At 36.2% G+C, this 20,173-nt stretch overlaps 1 protein-coding gene across 1 annotated transcript; it reads left to right on the forward strand.

The window, feature by feature from the left end:
* Positions 1 to 201: 201 nt before the first annotated feature.
* On the forward strand, positions 202 to 11,605 carry LOC136679394 (guanine nucleotide-binding protein subunit alpha-14-like). Its single transcript, XM_066657898.1, has 7 exons — positions 202 to 508; positions 5,942 to 6,126; positions 6,401 to 6,555; positions 6,700 to 6,828; positions 9,289 to 9,418; positions 9,543 to 9,696; positions 10,289 to 11,605. The coding sequence occupies exons 1-7, from the start codon at positions 388 to 390 to the stop codon at positions 10,474 to 10,476; spliced, it is 1,062 nt and encodes a 353-aa protein (XP_066513995.1). The 5' UTR covers positions 202 to 387; the 3' UTR covers positions 10,477 to 11,605.
* The last annotated feature ends 8,568 nt before the right edge of the window (positions 11,606 to 20,173 follow it).

Raw genomic sequence — 20,173 nt, forward strand, 5'->3', positions numbered from 1 at the left:
TCCTGTTTATAATACATATTCTTCCATGTGTTGTCTTTCACCAACTTGTTTTACAAAGAGGTTAAGCAGGAATGAAAAAAGCATGAGGAAAGAATTGAAAAAATGTTCACTCAGGTCTAGTGCATGCCTTGGGTTGCATGGCAACATGCCACATTCTCACTGAGAGGAGGAACGTGTCTCCTGCACAGCCAGTCTGTGGTACAACCTGTGTAGCAGATACAACTCCAGCTTGTGAATGAAGTCTCATTTTTGTAGCATTCTGCGTCAAGACTTTGGAGAACTATACGGCACTTATTTATTTCTGAGAGTTTTTTTGGCCTGCCAAACCATATATTTTACATATATTTAACACGGATACTGTTAGAGGCAAAATTTTGGTTTTGGACCATGGGTGACTGTTGTATGTCCGCTGAAGACACGGAGAGGTACAGGATCCACAGAGCCATTGAGAGACAACTGAAATTGGACAAAAATGAAGCACAACAACAGCTGAAGCTGTTACTTCTAGGTATGATACTGTTTTGTCTCTGGTGGTATGAACTGAAAATGACCATTTTTTTTTATATTTGCTGCCAAGTGGTATACACCATCTTCAAAACCCTAACTGATATTTGAAAAATAGACATACCTTGGTTCAAGCCTCACTGATATATTCTTTAAATATAGATTCTAAAATAAATAATGGCTAGTGAGCTGGTTTTCATGAGGAAAACTTGATGTTGGAAATTTCAACAGTGGATGTAGGTTTAGCATCCACATGCAAATACATGCAAAACTATATATCTATCCTCTGCTTATGGCCTTGAAAACATTCCCTGATACTATCTAGATAAAATAATGTTTGGTGTTCATTTCTAATGAGATATGTAGCTTGTAACAAAAACATGATATTAAAATATATATATAATTTTATTTTTGAGTGCTTGGTGAACAATTGCAACAAGGTTTAAACGTTTTCATGAGTATTGTATCTGTCACGATTTTGCAACAAATTTCCATGTATTTGTTTCCATGGGTTCAGTTATGCTGATCAGGTGTGCTCATCATTTAGTTTGTAGAAGGAAGGAGAGGTGAACAAATGCATTGCAATTCTTCCTTATATTCATCTTGATAATGTTTCTTCACCTAAAACAGTTTGAAAAACCTGTTTACAGATAAGCCTTTAACAATCTTTATTCATTAGCGCATGACCTGGAAAGCACCACAGTATCAGGGTACTTCTAGTTTTAAATGGGCAAATAGCTCTGTAGTTAGAGAACCAACTATAGCAGTACCAAAACGATCAAAGAGCAATGGAATTAAACCACATTTTGGTTTACATTACCACAGAAAAATATCCAATACAATCTATTTTAGTTTTACATGAGCTATATTTATCTGAAGGACTTCATTTAAGATTTACAGAAAAAATTGCTATTTGTGACCAGTTATTTACAATAAAATTATGCTATACTTGGGCACTAAGCTATATGCTGGAGAGAATTTGGTCGGGGAAAAATATAAAGAATAATGGCTTCTTCTTAATCCTTTAATCTTTTAAATTGAGCTGTATTAACTGTTCTAAATCTGCTTTTATAAAACATCTATAAAAATAAGCCTAAATTTGAAAGCAATTATAGAGGAATTTTAAATAACTACAGCTATTATTTCAAGTATTTTTCTGTAAAACAAATATATTCAGAAAAGAAAGACATGTATACAGATTTCTTTTCAGCTGTAACTTATGGCACTGAATCTGGGAAGTTACATAGCATCATAGACTCTAGGAAATACATGATATACAAAACTCATAATTGGATCTTGTAGCAGGACATAAACGTTTTCCACTTATTCAGGATTGCAGTGGGTGTGGAACCCACCTGGAATAACTGGGTGCAAGGCCGGAATACACCCTTACAGGTCAAAGGTCATCACACATTTGGACATTACCTGTTGTCACCCGTTAGCATTTAAACACAAAAATGACCATAAGATAAATCTTATGATATGGCCTTTCTATTACCGTTCTCACCATCCAACTGTAAACCCATGTGTTGAGCTGAAATACAGAGTCCGAAAGTGAACATCCTGGATAATGTGAAAAAATGGTGTACTGGGGCGTGGTGTGAGACTCACTTCTTTGTTTGCTCATCACATAAATATTAGCAGTGTCTTACAGAATGAAATGAAGGCGTGACAGTAATGTTGGCTTGTGATTTTGTTTTCTTAGTCTCACTACAATGAGATTTTAATCAATGAAACAATGTTATTTAATCACAAAATCTTTTTTTTAATCACTTTTCTCTTATCCATTTTTGCTGAGGGTGCCAGTGATTATGTAGTTGACTAAACTTAATTTTGTTGTTTTCAGGTAATTATTTAAAAAAAAAAGTGCAATGTATGGTCTTTTTTTTATTTAAGAGAAGAACACTAACTTTTCCAGATAATACTAGAAAGACTGGTCTGATGATAGCAAAATGAGTGAAGACCTGTCATGTAAGATTCAGCTGTTTCAGGCAGAGCCTAAACCATACCAGGTTTTGATACCATTCAGAACAGATCCATTGTGGTTTGTGCATTACTATGACCTAAGGAAGTTAATAATTTAGGAAGCAAATTAATACAACTAAATATGCACTACAAACAAAACTACAGAAATAGAATAGAAAATGATAAAGAAAACCATAAACTATAGACATTGAACTACAAATAATTTTTAATTCAGGCTCAGGCTCAGATCCCCTCAGATTTTATAGTGAATCACAGCCAGGTATGAGGAAAACAATCTACAGCAGTGCTTCTAGAATCTGAAGTATGAATTGGGGTTTTGTGGCATCTGCAAGAAAAAATAAACACAGGCTCGTACTTACACATTCATTCATTTACCTTCTGTAAATGCTTCATCCTGATCACAAGAAGTGCATGGCCTGCAGCCTACCCAGAATCATGGGGCATATGACAAGGAATGGTATCAAGGATGAAAATATTATTGGCTCGTTAAGAGCATGGGAGTGTAGCTATTATTTTACAACAGAAATGGCTAGCAGAGCTATGAAGCTATGACAGCTATGAAGGCTATAAATCTGATGCCATATTTCCTGCATCTTAGTCAATGTTTATTAGCATGTTCACTTTCACTAGAATACAAGAGATTCTACTTGTATTATTAACATAAAAAAATCCTGCTCTGTGGTGCTTTTCACCTGAGGAATGTGGACAAGGTTGGAGTAGAGTTCTTTAGGAAAAATATGGAGAATATCAAAACAATGTGTTAAAGTGAAGACACTGCTGTTGGGTGTTTCAGGAAAGCTGGAACAAGCACGAGAAATGTGGCAGGAGAATGTTTGGATTACTGTGTTTCAGAATAGAAATATGAAGAAGGTTGGAATATTGTTTTTCAGTAAAGTGTAGACGTTTTGAGGAGTCTGTATCTGGAAATGTAAAGATGGTTTGACTGTTTTTTTTCTGCAGAGCAATGTGAAGAAAGTTGGAACACTGTATTTCAGTAGGGAATTATGGTGAAATTTGTAGCAATGTGTTTAAAGGCAGAGAGAAAGTTAATTTTACTGTATATCAAAAGTAATATGAAGAATGCTGCTAGTGCGTTTTTGTGAACAGTAATCATAAAAAAGTTTCATTTTGGGTGATGTACTTAAAGGAGTTGTTTCCCACACAGGAATTCCCAAGTCTTGTCCAGGGCTAAGTATAATCCCTGTCTGGGAACCACTGGTGCACAGTGAAGTAAACGTAATTTGTTACTGTACTTAAGTACTTTTTTTGTGTATCTGTACTCCACAGAAATATTTCCATTTTGGTGACTTTTTACTCTTACTCCACTACATTTCAAAGTCAAATATACTTTTTACTCCACTACATTATGAAAATCTGCCATTCCTTTTGGTTTATGTGTGAATAAAACACAATAACACATGTGCTCCGCACATCGGCACCATTGAGAAGAACGAACACAGTCTCCGTGTTAAAACAAGTCAAAATGTTTCTCTGCCTAAAACCAATAATACCAAAGCCAGACTTTGTTTTTTTTCAAATGTTGTGCGAATTTGAAACTGAAAGTTTATGAATTAACAAAATGATATGCACCTTTTAGTATTTGAGTCATCAGTAACTACTATTCATTCATATACATGATTTAGAGACCTGTAGACGACACAAATCACCAAGGGTGACAGTCATTTGGAGATTTATTAAACCCAATACGTGAAGCGAGGTCAAAACCAGAAGAAATATTCCAAAGCCCAAAATTACAGCTTAAAAATCATTGTGATGCTTCACTGACCTGTAATATGGAGAACAGCACCTATGTCGTTGCTAATCTCGGCTCAACACTGCACTATGAAACTTTTGGAGGAGGGTAGGAAACCACCCCTACCCTACCCAGGAGCAGAAAAATCCCCAAATCTTACCTAATGCTTGAGTAAAAACAAGCTTATTATTCTGAATCTCCAGTAACTAGGAAATTGTGAAAGTTTATACTTGCAACACGTCAACACAACTACTAGGGCTAAATTTCAAACATATTCTTTGTTAATATTTAGTCTTAATATTTAAGAGTTAATATTTATGGACCTTTGAACCATGTTCGTCCAACTGCAGACCAATCACAGTCTTTGCGGTCTGCGTAGACACAAGTTACATTTCTGGAGAGGTGCGCATCAGGCTGCGCTGCCTGTGGCATAGGTTCAACACAGAAGCTTAATTCTGCGGAGAAAGTGAGCTCTGTTGGTTTGGAGGGGCAGCACAGAGACTGGGGAACCAAGAGTGAGTGACTTTTCACCTACAATGTATTAAGCATGATTGTTGTTACAAAAATGATAATTGGAGCCATAATACGTCATAGTACTTTTACTTTCGATACTTAAGTACCTTTGAAGATATACATTTTGAGAATACTTTTTTTACTCAAGTAGAGATCTAAAACGAAGACTTCTACTTTTACTGGAGTAATATTTTACCTTGAGTATCTGTACATTAACTCAAGTACATGGTTTGTGTATTTTGTCCACCACTGCTGGGAACCAACCCCAAGACATTTACACATTAAACAATATTTTACACAGAAATCAATAATGCTAACTTTAAAAATAACATCTAAAAGTTCAATCTGAACTTTACAATAAAGCATACAGGGGTGGTTTCCCAGATAGGGATTAATCCTGGTCTTGGACTAAATGACATATTCATTCATTCTCTGTAACCCATTATCCAGTTCAGGGTCGCGGTGGGTCCAGAGCCTACCTAGAATCATTGGGCGCAAGGTGGGAATACACCCTGGAGGGGGCGCCAGTCCTTCACAGGGCAACACAGACACACACAATTTTGAGTCACCAATCCACCTACCAACGTGTGTTTTTGGACTGTGGGAGGAAACCCACGCGGACACCACACCAACTCCTCACAGTCACCCAGAGTGGGAATCGAACCCACAATCTCCAGGTCCCTGGAGCTGAGTGACTGCGACACTACCTGCTGTGCCACCGTGCTGCCCTGTAGTGAACAGGCAACTACATTGTCCTACAGTGAAAAAAAATCCTGATTGAACAATTTTTACATAGTGTCTTGTAAAAAACATTTTTTCCATTATTTTTTCCAGTATTATTTCCATACTTGCAGATTATAATGCAACAATGAAATGAATGAAAGTAAAGTACCACTTATATTTTTTCATGTGATGGCTTAAAAACTCCTAAGGGTTTCAGTGCCAGAGTCTAATACATTTTGGTAATTTTCCTACTAACACTCCTACTCCTAATACTAATCCTGGTAACCAACTGCTGAGCTCAGCTGAGGTTTGCTTGAGTATAAAACTCACGAAACTCATCACCATTTCTCAGGGCAAAGTTCCTTATTTACCCAGTGTGAAAATGTTTGCTGTGTGAATATATATTTCAGGAGAAGCATGAAAGAAACTGCTAATAAACTAATACATTTCAATTTTCTTTAGGCACAGGGGAGAGTGGTAAGAGCACCTTTATCAAGCAGATGAGAATCATTCATGGAAAAGGCTACTCTGATGCTGACAAAAAAGGCTACATCAAGCTCGTCTTCCAGAATATATTCGTTGCGGTTCAAGCTTTGATCCAAGCCATGGACACCCTGCGAATCCCATTCTTAGATGACAAAAACAAAGTGAGCATTTGCTAGGCTAAACATTTGAAGTCAACTCTTACTGTACAACTCTTAAGTAATTTTATGTTTTTCACTGTTTTTCATTCTGGTGTTTTGGATGTTTTAAGGCTTTTAGCCCTGACACTCTAGCATTAGCATTTTATTTTAGATTGGAAGTAGCACAAAATATACAGCAGTTTCCAAACTTAAAAAACCTACACTAATAGATGCTAAGATGTTGCAAATCAGCTTTTTTCCAACTCATATTGATAGATGTATGTATGTTCATTTTTAGGCACTTGCTACAATGCTAAATGACGTGTCGCTGGACACAGTCATATCACTGGAGGCTCACCATGCTGAGGCTATAAAGAGTGTGTGGAGTGACCATGGCATGCAGCAATGCTATGAGCGCAGGAGAGAGTACCAGCTATCAGATTCAGCCAAATAGTGAGTTCACACATCTGTTGTTGTACTGTATACAAAGAATAGAACTTGATTTATCAAATTATTATATTTTGTAGTTTTGCTAACACTTGTGGAATTTCTGGTTCTAATGATCACTTTTTTTTCAACTTTTTTTTTGCTTGTTAGTTACCTAGATGACATAGACAGAATTTCTGCTGCTGCTTATCTGCCAACCCTTCAGGATATTCTACGAGTCAGAGTGCCAACCACTGGAATTATAGAGTACCCCTTTAACCTCAGCTCTGTTATATTCAGGTGAAATATTATTATTATTATTATTATTATTATTATTATTATTATTATTATTATTATTATTTTTATGCTATAGTAATTATAAGTTTATTATTAGGGATGCATTCAACCAATATTGTGATCATTATATTTGCCAGTACCTTACTGAGTGTCCTGTATATTGGTCACAGTTTACCAGTTCACTTTTGAAACTGTTACGTAGTCATGGTTGTTACTGTAACAGTCAAATCTTCTAGACAGTATATTTCAGTCTTCATCTTGAAGTATCATGGCCCTGTACATTGTAGTATTTATTTATTTATTTATTTGTAGAAAAATGAACTCTCATTAATTAATTAGCAAGCCCTCCTTTTAGTTTAGTTGGGCATGCTAGGACAGAGAAAAATATATACTATGCAGTGAGGTGGTAAATTTTAATACTATCAGGCAGAACATTTTTTTATCAACAAATGATGACCACATTCAGAATTAGAAACTAAAGTTTTAGATATATACTCCAATCCACTAGGTCTGGAGTAAATAACTTCAATCGGATGGTGTCCATCACAGTTTGGTGATGTTCCTACTCAAACAGATTTATTTTGCTGGACAGTTTAGTGGGTGCTTCATAATAGGAACTGTACCCAACTGTGTTGGACCCTGGCACTTCATGTTAGGAGATATACACACACCCCTGCACAAGCCCATCACCATCAAAGTAAAAACAGAAATGGTCTATTTACTCTCATTCACTATTGCATCACCTTCAAATTCACAACAGAAACTGTCTAAACATACCCATGCACTAGCACATACAATGTGTTTGCAGTTTGGTTTTTTTTGGGACTGAACACAGCTTTCTCACATGAGTTCAGACAGATCAGTGTAGTTTTTTTGTTCCTGGTTGCACTCCTGGTTGTCCCATCTCTCACTGGAGATCTTCATTGGCCACCAATCCTAGGATTGTTTGGACCTCTTTAAAAGACTACACAGAAATATTACAAATGTCTAGTTTGTGCAGGATATCTGCATTTTGTCAAATCTCTCTGGACAATCTGTGTTCTACAAATTTTACACTTCATGTTTAACCTCTACAAGGCTCACTCATTTTCAGGTACCATCTTTGCTAATCTGAGGCATATTTGTGTAATATTTTAAAGTAAGCATTATTAGATAAATAATATTTCTTATATCTCTTACACTATATGGAAAAAGTATTGGGTCACAGCTCCTAATAATTGAATGCAGGTGTTCCCATCTGTCCTATTACCATGGCATCTAGCCATGCAGTCTACCTTTACAAACATTTGTAAAAAGAAAAAGGGTCATTCCAAAAAGCTCATGAGATTTCTTCCCTCCTAGATGTCCCATGATCAACTGGGAGAGGTATTACTGTAAAAGTGGAAACATTTACAAAATGACAGCAACTCAGCCAAAAATTTAAAGTAAACCTAAAGAGCGGGTCGTAAGGTGCTGAGGTGCACAATATGTAACAGTCAAAAATGCTCTGCCGACTGGCATTAATATCAGCATAAAAACTGTGCACTAGGAGGTTCCCATGGGTTTCCATGGCAGCTGCATGCAAGATGTACATCACCAGACACAATGGCAAATGTCAGATGCAGTTGTGTAAAGCACGCCACCACTGGGCTTTGGAGCAGTGGAAATGTTTGGTTGTGTGACAATTCACACTTCTCTACCTGGAAGTCCGAGCGATGAACGAATCTGGTTTTGGCAAATGTCAGGAGAACATTAGATAGATAGATAGATAGATAGATAGATACCTGACTGACTGCATTGTGTCAACTATAGTGTTTGGCAGAGGAGGAATAATGCTGTGGGGTTGTTTTTCAGGGGCTGGCCTAGGCCCCTTTGTTCTAGTGAAGGAAAATCTTCATGCTTCAGTATACCAAGACATTTAAGACAACTGCATGCTTCACTTTGTGGGAACAGTTTGGGAGGGCCTTTTCTGTTTCAGCCACAGTCTGTGCACCAGTGCACAAAGCAAGGTCTATAAAGGCATGGTTGGCTGATTTTGATGTGGAAGACCTTGAATGGTCTGCACAGAGCACTAAACTCAATCCCATTGGTCTTGAACACAACACAGGAACACAGCAAAATCTTGAAGAATGCCTTCTCAGAAGTGTGGAAGCTGTTATAGCTGCAAATGATGGACCAAATATTAATGCCAATGAATTTAGAATGGTATGTCATAAAACTCAGGCAAATGTCTACTGTAGGTGTAATGTGTATATGTCCCAATACATTTGTCCATATAGTGTATCTTGTTGTATGTTTTCGCAATAGTTGTCTGTTGATATCAGACACAATAACCTTGAACCTAGATTTTCAAAATGTGCAAACTTTAAATCCTTCAAAAGCCAGTCTGGCAGTTTTTTCTCAGTACATGTAATAGCATTTGCCAGCTAAATACACAAAATGCTGTTAGCCCTTTTTGTGACAAATAAGCCAATATGGTTACAGGATGGTAGACGTGGGAGGTCAGCGGTCAGAGCGGCGAAAATGGATTCACTGTTTTGAGAATGTGACTTCTATAATCTTCTTGGTGGCACTTAGTGAATATGACCAGGTTTTGCTTGAAAATGCAGCTGAGGTAAGATGCTAAATTTATCCACTTCATAATATGACTAAAAAGTTCAATTGAACAAGTGACATAGAGTAAGTTCAATTGTGTTTGTTATTATGTTTATTTGATTTGGCATTTATTCCCCATGCAGAACCGTATGGATGAGAGTAAGGCTCTGTTTAAAACCATCATCACCTACACATGGTTTCAAAACAGCTCCATCATCCTTTTCCTTAACAAGACTGACATCCTTAAAGAAAAAATAATGAAGTCCCACCTTGCAGACTACTTTCCTATATACAAGGGTAAGAGGATTAATAAATATAAACCAATCGTTAATCCATCAATACAAAGAATACTGAAAGTAACAAATGTAAAATAATTTTTGGGTTTAATTATTAAATGGATTACAGACAGAAAAACACTTTACAGAATGGTACTGTACACCATCTGTTGCTATGCATAATTTTTAGCCTCTTTTCCCTGCTGTGTACCTGCAGTATACATACAATGATACACCACCCATGCACTGTGGTGGTCTTTTAGGGGTCCTGAGCATTCAAGAATAGGATGAAAAGTGGTAAAGTATGCAGTATAACAGATAGGCTACACTCTGTAATATTAGAACTAGAAAGTGCAACTTTATGGTAAGTGGAGTGGATAATATGGACAAACAAGTAGAAAATAGGAGTTATTTTTAATGTTCTTGCTGATTTGTGTATGTTTAGTTGTCTTACTTTAGATTAGCAAATTTATAAGAAGAATACATTTTACAGCTTAAACATCCCTGTTAAATTCATGAAACCTATGTTGAATGTTTAAATGAGGTGTTTTATTATGATTAGCTTTCCTTCATTTCATACTTTCTTTTTTGTTGTTGTTGTTTTTTTTTTTCAGGTCCTAAGCGTGATGCAGAGGCTGCAATGAAGTTCATTCTCAAGATGTATGAAGACCAGAATTCAGAACGCAGGCGCATGTACTCACATTTTACCTGTGCTACAGACACAGAAAATATCCGTTTAATCTTCTCAGCAGTGAAGGACACTATAATGAGAATCCACTTTTCGGAATTCAACCTGACTTAAAGAGACATTTATGGCATACCTGACCTTTACTTTTGAGGTCATCATTAATAATTTATTAACACTCTCCACCAGGATTCTATATCTCATTAAGCAATTTGTGCTATGCTGCAGCTATAGTGTAGTTTAACTTTATTACAAAATATTACTGTTATATTACTGGCATTTTAGAGTGTTTTAATTTTCAACCAAATTGTAGGCCCAAAGGCCTGTGTGGTATGAGACATCACAAAATGTTTGATAAAGAGATGGCAAATGATTTTCAGCTGAGTCTGCTATGAAGTGAAAATAATGCTCAGGGTTTTTTCCATTTGTTTTTTTTTTTTTGCAACTTGTTCCTTCTTCATTTTTAGTAAAGATATTTTTACACAAGGGAATCTACTCTGTGTGAAACTGCTATATCAATCTGCAACTAATAATGGTGAAACATCTATACACCAGTCATATCTGAGCGGCTCAGAACTAGATTAATGATTTTCAAGCATGTTACACACAAGCTGGAATATTGGCATGCACCTTCCCAGTGTGTTCAAGAGAGGAAATCAAGTGCATTATTGCTCTGCTGTTTTCTGTGAATATTAAAACATATTCATGCTGTAGGAAAGTGTATCTGCTGCAAAGGAAGTAATACAGAAACATGAATTAAACTAAAAAACTTCTCAGTTTACATAAACCTACCTCTAGTCTCTGAATAAGAATATGACCTGAATGTTAGGATTTGCCAATTCTTCAATGTAACTTGATTTTCTTTTTCTTATTGTTGTGGTTGTTTTTGGTGATCTGTTTTTTTACAATCTTTGATGACAATGTAGAAATAACTGTGCTTTCTAATTCAAGGCAGTTTTTATGACACATTTATCACCTAGATAAAGGTTTGTTAAACAGTATAAGTTTGTTGAAAACGTGAAATACTAATAGAAATTGCACTGATTCAGTCTGATCTATATTTAATTGAAAATAGTCCAGAAAGACAATATTTAATATTTACCTTATGAACATTATTTGTTTGTTGTTGGTTTTAAAATTATTATTATTTTATTTTTCTAAATCTAGGCTCATACCACATTTGATGCATGTGAATGTTAAATAAAGTGATTTTGATACGTAGCATTTTATTGTAACAATGCAAAATAAAGACTTAACAAATGAAGTCTCCAGCAGATCTAGTTTTCAATCAGAAAGAAATGTTTATTTTCATACTTTTAATTAAAAAAATCATTACATATTTTTAAAAAGTAAACCCAAACCTTATTTGAGATACAAGCAAATTCAGACTCATGCTTTATTATATATTCATTCAGTAATAGTGGTTTGATTAACAAAAATTGTATAACCTTTATAAACTGATTTATATGACTCAATGGATTCTTCTCTCTCTTGGAAGAGGAATAAGAGGTTGGGACTACACTGCAGTTGTTCATGTTAGTATTAGTCTTATAACTGTAATGGTAAATACAGTTGGTTCCACCTTCACCTTGCTGTGGCACTTTCGTTACCAACCCTACACATGGCTGCATTCCACATCCTAATGTGCATCTTTTAAATGTGCAAATTTTTGGCTCCAATCAGTTTATGAATGTGACAAAAATGTACATAAGAATATTATTTATGTGGGACACAAATTAATACTATAAGGTTCATAACACAGCTGCGGTTGTTCTCTAGAATACCCCTTAACCACTGCTTTTTTTCCTTGCTTTAACATCTCTGTAAAGTTCTACTTCTATTTACCATGAATGATGATACAAATTGTCTGTAGGTTAAGCAAATTCTCCTCAACCAAACTATATTGAGCAAACATTTTTCTTTTAATCAAAATTACATTATTCAATTCAACAGTGAATGTGCATGTTCTCATGGCTAATCTGCCTCATTACTTGTTATGAACTGTAATATTAGCTGTGATTAGCTCTGGATTACAAACACCACTCCAACTTATTTCAGAGATATTGGATGTTGCTTAAGCCCAGTGTATGAATTGTATGAATTGAAAGAGTGTACTGCTCTGTGGTATTGGACACAATATAAATGAATTAATGTTTACGGGACAACAATTTGGAGTCTAGTTAAATGAGTTTACATTTAATGTGCTGCTGCATTGTATCCCATTTAATTGACAAGGCTTTTCTATGTTAGAATATTATGATAGAAGTGTGTTCAAATGAATGCCTGGATCAGTATTAATTATGAAACCATTCACTAATTAAAAGTTAAAAGAAGAGTCATCCTGTACAAACCTCTTGTAAAGAGTTGTTTTGTACAGTCTTGTAGTGTGTTCGCAGTGTGTGATGGTTACTACCTATTAAAAGTGGTCCAAAAAGGTCAAACAGTGAAACAGCAGCAGGGTGATCTGTGTCTAATGCTCACTGGTGCAGGAGAAGAGTGTAGAATTGCCCAACTGAACAAATTCATATCAGACAAACTACTCCAGTACAAACTGCTGTAAAATATAATAATGCCTGAGATAGAAAGGTATCCAAATACAAAGCGAATCTCAATTTGGGCTATAGTATTTTTTATCTATGTACAGAACTGTGGTTCTTTTTCCCCTTGTATAATACTGTCATTTGTAAGTTACCTGGTATATATTGCCCTTGGGCTATGTTATTGGTGATTTAGAACACAAACAGAGCAGAAATAGGCTAAAAATGTAGGTCAACGGTATTGTTTACTTTATTTATAATTGGATTTATACTTGGATTACTTTATTTATAATCGGATTATGTGTACAGTGTACAGTGCTATTAATTACTTTGTACTCTTCTTTTACAATAGACAAGTCAGAGAGCAATAAAGTTGAATAATTGTAAAAATTATAACGTTTTAATATCGACAATCAAGTTAATGTTAGAGTCATGAAAGGCTGTCCATGCAGTTTTAGGTTGTCTCTTATCCAAAAATGATTGTAAGGGTAGTCTTATTTTAAAGTGGTACCTATATTAAAATATCATAATTGATGGCTGTTCTGTTCATAATTTACCAATAGGGCTGGACAATAATACATATCCAACCATTATCTGTAACCGCTTATCCAATTTAGGGTCGCGGGGGGTCCAGAGCCTACCTGGAATCATCGGGCGCAAGGCGGGAATACACCCTGGAGGGGACGCCAGTCCTTCACAGGGCAACACAGACACACACACATTCACACCTACGGACAATAATACATATCTGCAATGTAAAATGTTCCAATGATGTGCTTTTTAAACATATTTTCAATACTTAAATTTACATTATTTACATCTGTCATGTTCATTAAAGGGCACTATTGTCAATTCAGCACACTTTGTCAAAATATTAATATTGACAAAGCCAATAGGTTTATGTTTGATCATCATGTCATGTTTCTTGTTTGTCCTTAGAAGTTTTTCAGTGGAATTTATACTGTTCATAACGATATCTGAATTATATCAATTTTGGCCAATATAATCAATATGGCCAATAATGTATACGTATAATTCAAGAAGCAAAACTTACGACACGGTCCCTTTTAGTACCTTCAGTTTCATACAACTGAATGTTTCCCCTCCCCCCATGCTCTCGTCATTGCTCACCTGTGTTGTCAGACCTGATCAGCTTGAATTGTGTGGTGGTGATGCCTGGTAGTTAAGCATATCTAGGACGTATAATCCTAAAATGACTCTCATGTGCAAATTTCCTTGTCAGTAATCCTTTGCAAGGCTTATGTATTGTTCCATAAATATACTGTTCAATACATATATTACTGTATGGTATAGTAATACATATATTACTGTATGGTACTATATGGCACCTATATGTTACATGGATAATGAGTAGAAATAAGGACATTATTTTTAAAGTAACATTCACTATATTAGCAAACGTATTCAATGCCACGCCTTTGAATTTGAGGGACATCCCACTCTAAACCCATTGGGTTTAATATGATGTCTGCCAAACATTTGGACCCATAATTGCTTCAGCTCTTCTGGGAAGGCTTTCCACAAAGTTTAAGAGTGTTTTTATGGAATTTTTTTACCATTCTTCCAAAAGCACATTTGTGAGGTCAGACACAGATATTGGATGAGAAGGCCTGGCTTTCAGTGTCTGTTCTTATTCATTTCAAAGGTGTTTGTTTGGGTTGAGGTCAGGACTTTGCCCGGGCCAGTCAAGTTCTTCCACAAAAAATGTGCTCATTCATGTTTTTATGAAATTGTCCAAATAAAGCATGAAATGTCTAAAATCTATTGCTATGCTGAAGCATTAAGAGTTCTTTTCACTGGAATTAAAGGGCCAAGCCCAATTCCTGAAAAATAGCCCAACACCACAATCCCCCTTCCAGCAATTTTTACACTTCACAGGGTGACACACACATACTTTTGAGTCGCCAATCCACCTCCCAATGTGTTTTTTTGGACTGTGGGAGGAAACCAGGGCACCCAGAGGAAACCCACACGGACACGGGGGGCACACATAAAACTCAGTAGAGCTGGATTCATGCAGTGAAAAAGCACTGTTAGTCACCAGGGAGGCCAGTGTGCATTGTTGTTGATGGTTAAAGGTAGGACAGTAAGCAAGCTTGGAGGGTGGTGGGTTTGGGACACCAGACTTCATATTTGAGCCTTCCAGAAGTGTCATGGGCTTAATTCAGCAAAACACAGACGATGGGATGTGCCTATCTCATGATCCTTGTTAAGAGCTAGTGATGCAGTGGGTGGTTTGGGTACTCATGTGACGGGCTCAATGAATAACCGTAGTTATTACGGGTAGCTGGTTGCTGATGAAATCATAAACGGCTACAACCACCGGCTAGGTGTAGGATATTATTTCATTTATATATTGCTAGAGGTAGCTGGTTGCTGATTGGATCATAAAGGGCCACAGCAAACGTAAGGTTTAGGTGTAGGATTTAAACAACAGAAATTTTGTGACTGCAAATAGGAAGAGAGTGAGTGGAGTGGGCCCTATGTGAAGCTCTAATGAATTGGCAGGATATTTTACATCTTATCTGGTGTATAATTATAATTCCCCTGTAATTTATTGGCTGATATATTTTTTGGTATCATGGTCTGAAAAACAACTAGGAAATGTTGGCCCATGAAGTAAATGACTTTCATATTTGTCAGCAGTAGCAATCACTCATCACACTATGGTCTGTTTTGATTGAGTGCAAAATGAAAACACTGATAGTGGCACTTAATTAAAGACTTGTACCACTACTAGTGTCTTTACCCAGAATTCTTTAGCCTGAAAGTATTCTGTGTTAACAAACCAGTTCTGTGAAGATGTATGCATGCAAGTGTTTAAGCATACAATTATTTTTACAGTTGTTATCTTTTAACTATGTGAATTTCATCTGCAAAATGCACATATGATGTGTTGTAGCCTGATATGCTACAGCCTCATTTTAGTAAAGATCTCAGTTCCAAAGAAATTGTGAAAACATTTATAAAACCATTTCTGTTCAAACACTACACTGCAAAGCCATTTAAAATATCATTTAAAATCCTCCTATAACTTTATCTTGTTAACACGAACATGTGGTGTTTTTATACACTAGAGCGAATATCATTAGTAAAATAAACACTCAGAACCATGGCTGAGAATTTTCTCATTGAAACTGCAATGTTCCGAATACAGCCTCAAAAACATGGTTTCATACAGAGAGGGTTTCAAACATCATAAACCTGAGGATCCAATCATGTAAACATTTGGGACAGGGCCTCAGACAAGCTGTGGAGGAGTAAAAAAATGATTCCTCTGTAGAAGGAGGAAATTACCTTCACTGCGGCAAATCTGTGGCAAATTTGTGACAAGACGTTAGACACATTGCCAAACTACGTGACCTATCCAACTGATTTCTCTGAGGTTTTTAGAACAATGCTAATGTATAAAAAAAAGCAGCTATCATATCTAGTCATGTTGGTGTTTTTGTGAAATATTTTATCATTTCGTTATGCATCTTTTGTTTTTTACCTAGAGAAACTCGTCAAGAACTGATTTGAAAACGTGACACTTACCAAAGCAATTAAGAAAGTGATTAACCACTGATCCTAAAATATATGTAATGACCCGCATTAAACCGATAAAAATATCTGTCCTAAGTCCATTTTTCTTAAATCTAACATTACAACTCTATGCAGCTATGTTATGCATGCATGATCACTACATCCACCTGTAACCTTCTCTCTGCCTATTTCAACATAGAATCAGAACCAAAACATCATCTTGTATCATTGACAATGAAATACAGACATACTCAGAAAAAGCTGTAATTCATTTAGTACTGTTTTAAGGTTTGCAAATTTTATAATTGTATTAGTTTCTTGTTTGTTTGTTTGTTTTTTGTGTCGTTGTTTTTGCCATAAATCTGATTCCCACAAAAAAAATCCTGCTTCTCACCCCTGGGCTCTTGCATTGAAGTCAGCTGTGGCACAGGCACTGAAATTGATTTGAAACTGTTTTGAACAAGGCTGTTTTAACAGGGTGAGAATAGTGCTGTGCTGTTTGTTCCTTTTGGGATTATGACCAAAGCATGTCACACATGTTTAATTAAGACCTCAGTTAGCTGTATTACTAATAATACAGGGGTAAAATATGTGTATTTTAACACAATATATTTACTAAACACTAATTTTAGTTTATTTTGGTTTAACTGTAGGTTTCAGAAATGACATTTTTTTTTTCAGGTCAAACACATTAATTTAACTCACACCCCTCATCTTCTGAGGACAATTATTCAGTCATTCATTCATTATCCAGTTCAGGGTCGTGGTGGGTCCAGAGCTTACCTGGAATCATTGGGCGCACCCTAGAGGGGGCAGAGGACAATTAATTTCTATTAATTACATACATTAATTGAAATTGCTCCATATACCACACTACCAGATTGACAAACAAATAACAAGACAGAAAAGCAGACCAGCAATTGGACAAACAAAAAACATATGATCAGATAGATCTACATGACATTTCTGTATATGTTTAAAAAAAGAGAGAGAGAGAACGAAAATAATTTATATATTTATTTACTTATTTATTTTTAATATGCTAGTGTGTGAGTCATCTACAACAATCAGCCATAACATCAAACGCCCCCAGACACTCCCACTCACCTCTACTGACAAGCCTGCAGTCCGTCCACCTTCTCACACACTCTGCCAGCACAAACACCCTCCCCTCAATCCTCACCCGGCCACGCCTCCCACTAGCCGGCACAAGACACACATTTACATACCCTTGTAAATAAAATATACATTAGTGTTTCTGTCTTAGGCATTAGAAAATCCAGTACAAAACATAACCATTGCATTACACAGCAGCATAATTAAAGTCTTCAGACTTTACAAAAGTTTTAATAAAAAATAAATACTGTTTGAGACTTTTTAAGGATCTGAGGTGATCCTGTAAGTGCAGTGTCAACACGAAGAACTCCTGTTTCTGTCTTATTTCATTTTAGTTTACTATAATAACACTATGCTGCATAATAGGTGGAGCAGTGTGTGTTGTGCTCTGACTTTCTCACCTGTGTGTATGGTTAGCTTGTCCTTCAAGTGTGAAATTACTGTTGTGGTGATGACCTTTGGAATATCAGTTGTCGTGGGAGAGTTCAGTGTTACTTCCTGAAAACCAACGAGATTCTGACATTGCAAAGGTAAGGTAATATATTTAGTACAATATCTGACTTTCTTTCATGATAATTTGCTCTTTGGTTCTGTACAAGGTATATTAGGTCATTTTAATGACCCAAGAGTTATCTTGTGAGCTTTCTGTTCTGTCGCTGACGCTATGTAACTGATGGGCCCGCACCTTCCTTTGGGTCTGCTTTCTGGCTAAAAATTCAAATGATGCCCAGGCATTAGGATTTCCCCACATGGTCACACTAACTGTACATAAGGCTATTTTAAACTTAAGTGTCTACTAAGTGTTAACTAAGGTTAGATTAACACGCTATTAAATCAGAACAGATTGTAACTCACAATATTTTTGTATCACATAATATGTTGCAGCTATGCCCTAAGCTATAATGCTGAAAAACATGTATTGGTTAGTAGATACCCTCAAAATTATTTAGCCTAATGCTTCCTTTGTGGATAGTATTTTTTTAAGTACCTAACAAGATCATATCTATATAGAATCTGTGCGGAAGGCCAGTAGTTGTTATGGTTCAGCACATTTTAGCATTAGATATTAACACCACCTACCACCCAACCCACAATGAAATTCCAGCCAGTCACATGAAGGGCAGAGTAGCAATTATAAATGAAAAACAGCAAGTAGTCTATTACTTATAAAGGTGAAATTATGCTGGGGCAGTACATTATTTTTATGTGCAGTATTTGCCCTCTCCCCGATTTCTTTTATTTCCACATATTTGTCGCAGTGGAATCTTTTTAAAAATCAGATAACAACCCCAATTAAGTTGGGATGTTGTGTAAAACATAAATAAAAACAGAATACGATGATTTGCAAATCCTTTTCAGCCAATATTCAATTGAATACACTACAAAGACAAGATATTTAATGTTCAAACTCATAAACTTTATTGATTTTTTGCAGATATTCACTCATTTTGAAATTGAGGCCTGCAACACGTTCTGAAAAGGGACAGTGGCATGTTTACTACTGTGTTACCTCATCTTTCCTTTTAACACTCAATAAGCATTTGGGAACTGAGGACACTAATTGTTGTTTGTAGGTGGAATTTTTTCCCATTCTTGCTTGATGTACAACTTCAGTTGCTCAGCACTCCAGGGTCTCCGTTGTTGTATTTTGTGCTTCATATTGCACCACACATTTTCAATGGGAGACAGGTCTGGACTGCATGCAAGCCAGTCTAGTACCTGCACTCTTTTAAATACAAAGCCACGCTGTTGTAACACGTGCAGAATGTGGCTTGACATTGTCTTGCTGAAATAAGGGACAGCCCTGAAAAAGACGTTGCTTGGATGGCAGCATATGTTGCTCCAAAACCTGTATTTACCTTTTAGCATTAATGGTGCCTTTACAGATGTGTAAGTTACTCATGCCATGGGCACTAACACACCCCCATACCATCAGAGATGCTGGTTTTGAATTTTGCACTGATAACAATCCAGACAGTTCTATTCCTCTGTGGTCCAGAGGACACGACATACATGATTTCCAAAAACAATTTGAAATATGGACTTGTCAGACCACAGGACACTTTTCCCCTTTGTGTCAGTCCATTTCAGATGAGCTCAGACCCAGAGAAGCTGGTGGTGTTTCTGGGTGTTGTTGATATATGGCTTTTGCTTTGCATGGTAGAGTTTTAACTTGCATAATCCTTAAATTCCTTGAAATTGTACATTGAGAAACGTTGTTCTTAAACTGTTGGACTATTTGCTCAAGCAGTTGTTCACAAAGTGGTGGACCTTGCCCCATCCTTGCTTGTGAACGACTGCGCCTTTTGGGGATGCTCCCTTTATACCTAATCATGACCTGTTTCCAATTAACCTGTTCCCCTGTAGAATGTTGCAAACAGATGTTTTCTGAGCATTCCTCAACTTTCTCAGTCTTTTGTTGCCCCTGTCCCAACTCTTTTGGAACATGTTGCAGGCCTCAAATTCAAAATAAATGAATATTGGCAAAAAAACAAAAAAAACAACAACAAAAACAAAAACAAACAAAAAAAGAACAATACAGTTTATCGGTTTGAACATTAAATATCTTGTCTTTGTAGTGTATTCAATTGAATTCAACTTCATTGGAATTGGGG

This window comes from Hoplias malabaricus, chromosome 2, assembly GCF_029633855.1.
Source record: "Hoplias malabaricus isolate fHopMal1 chromosome 2, fHopMal1.hap1, whole genome shotgun sequence".
Taxonomy (NCBI): domain Eukaryota; kingdom Metazoa; phylum Chordata; class Actinopteri; order Characiformes; family Erythrinidae; genus Hoplias; species Hoplias malabaricus.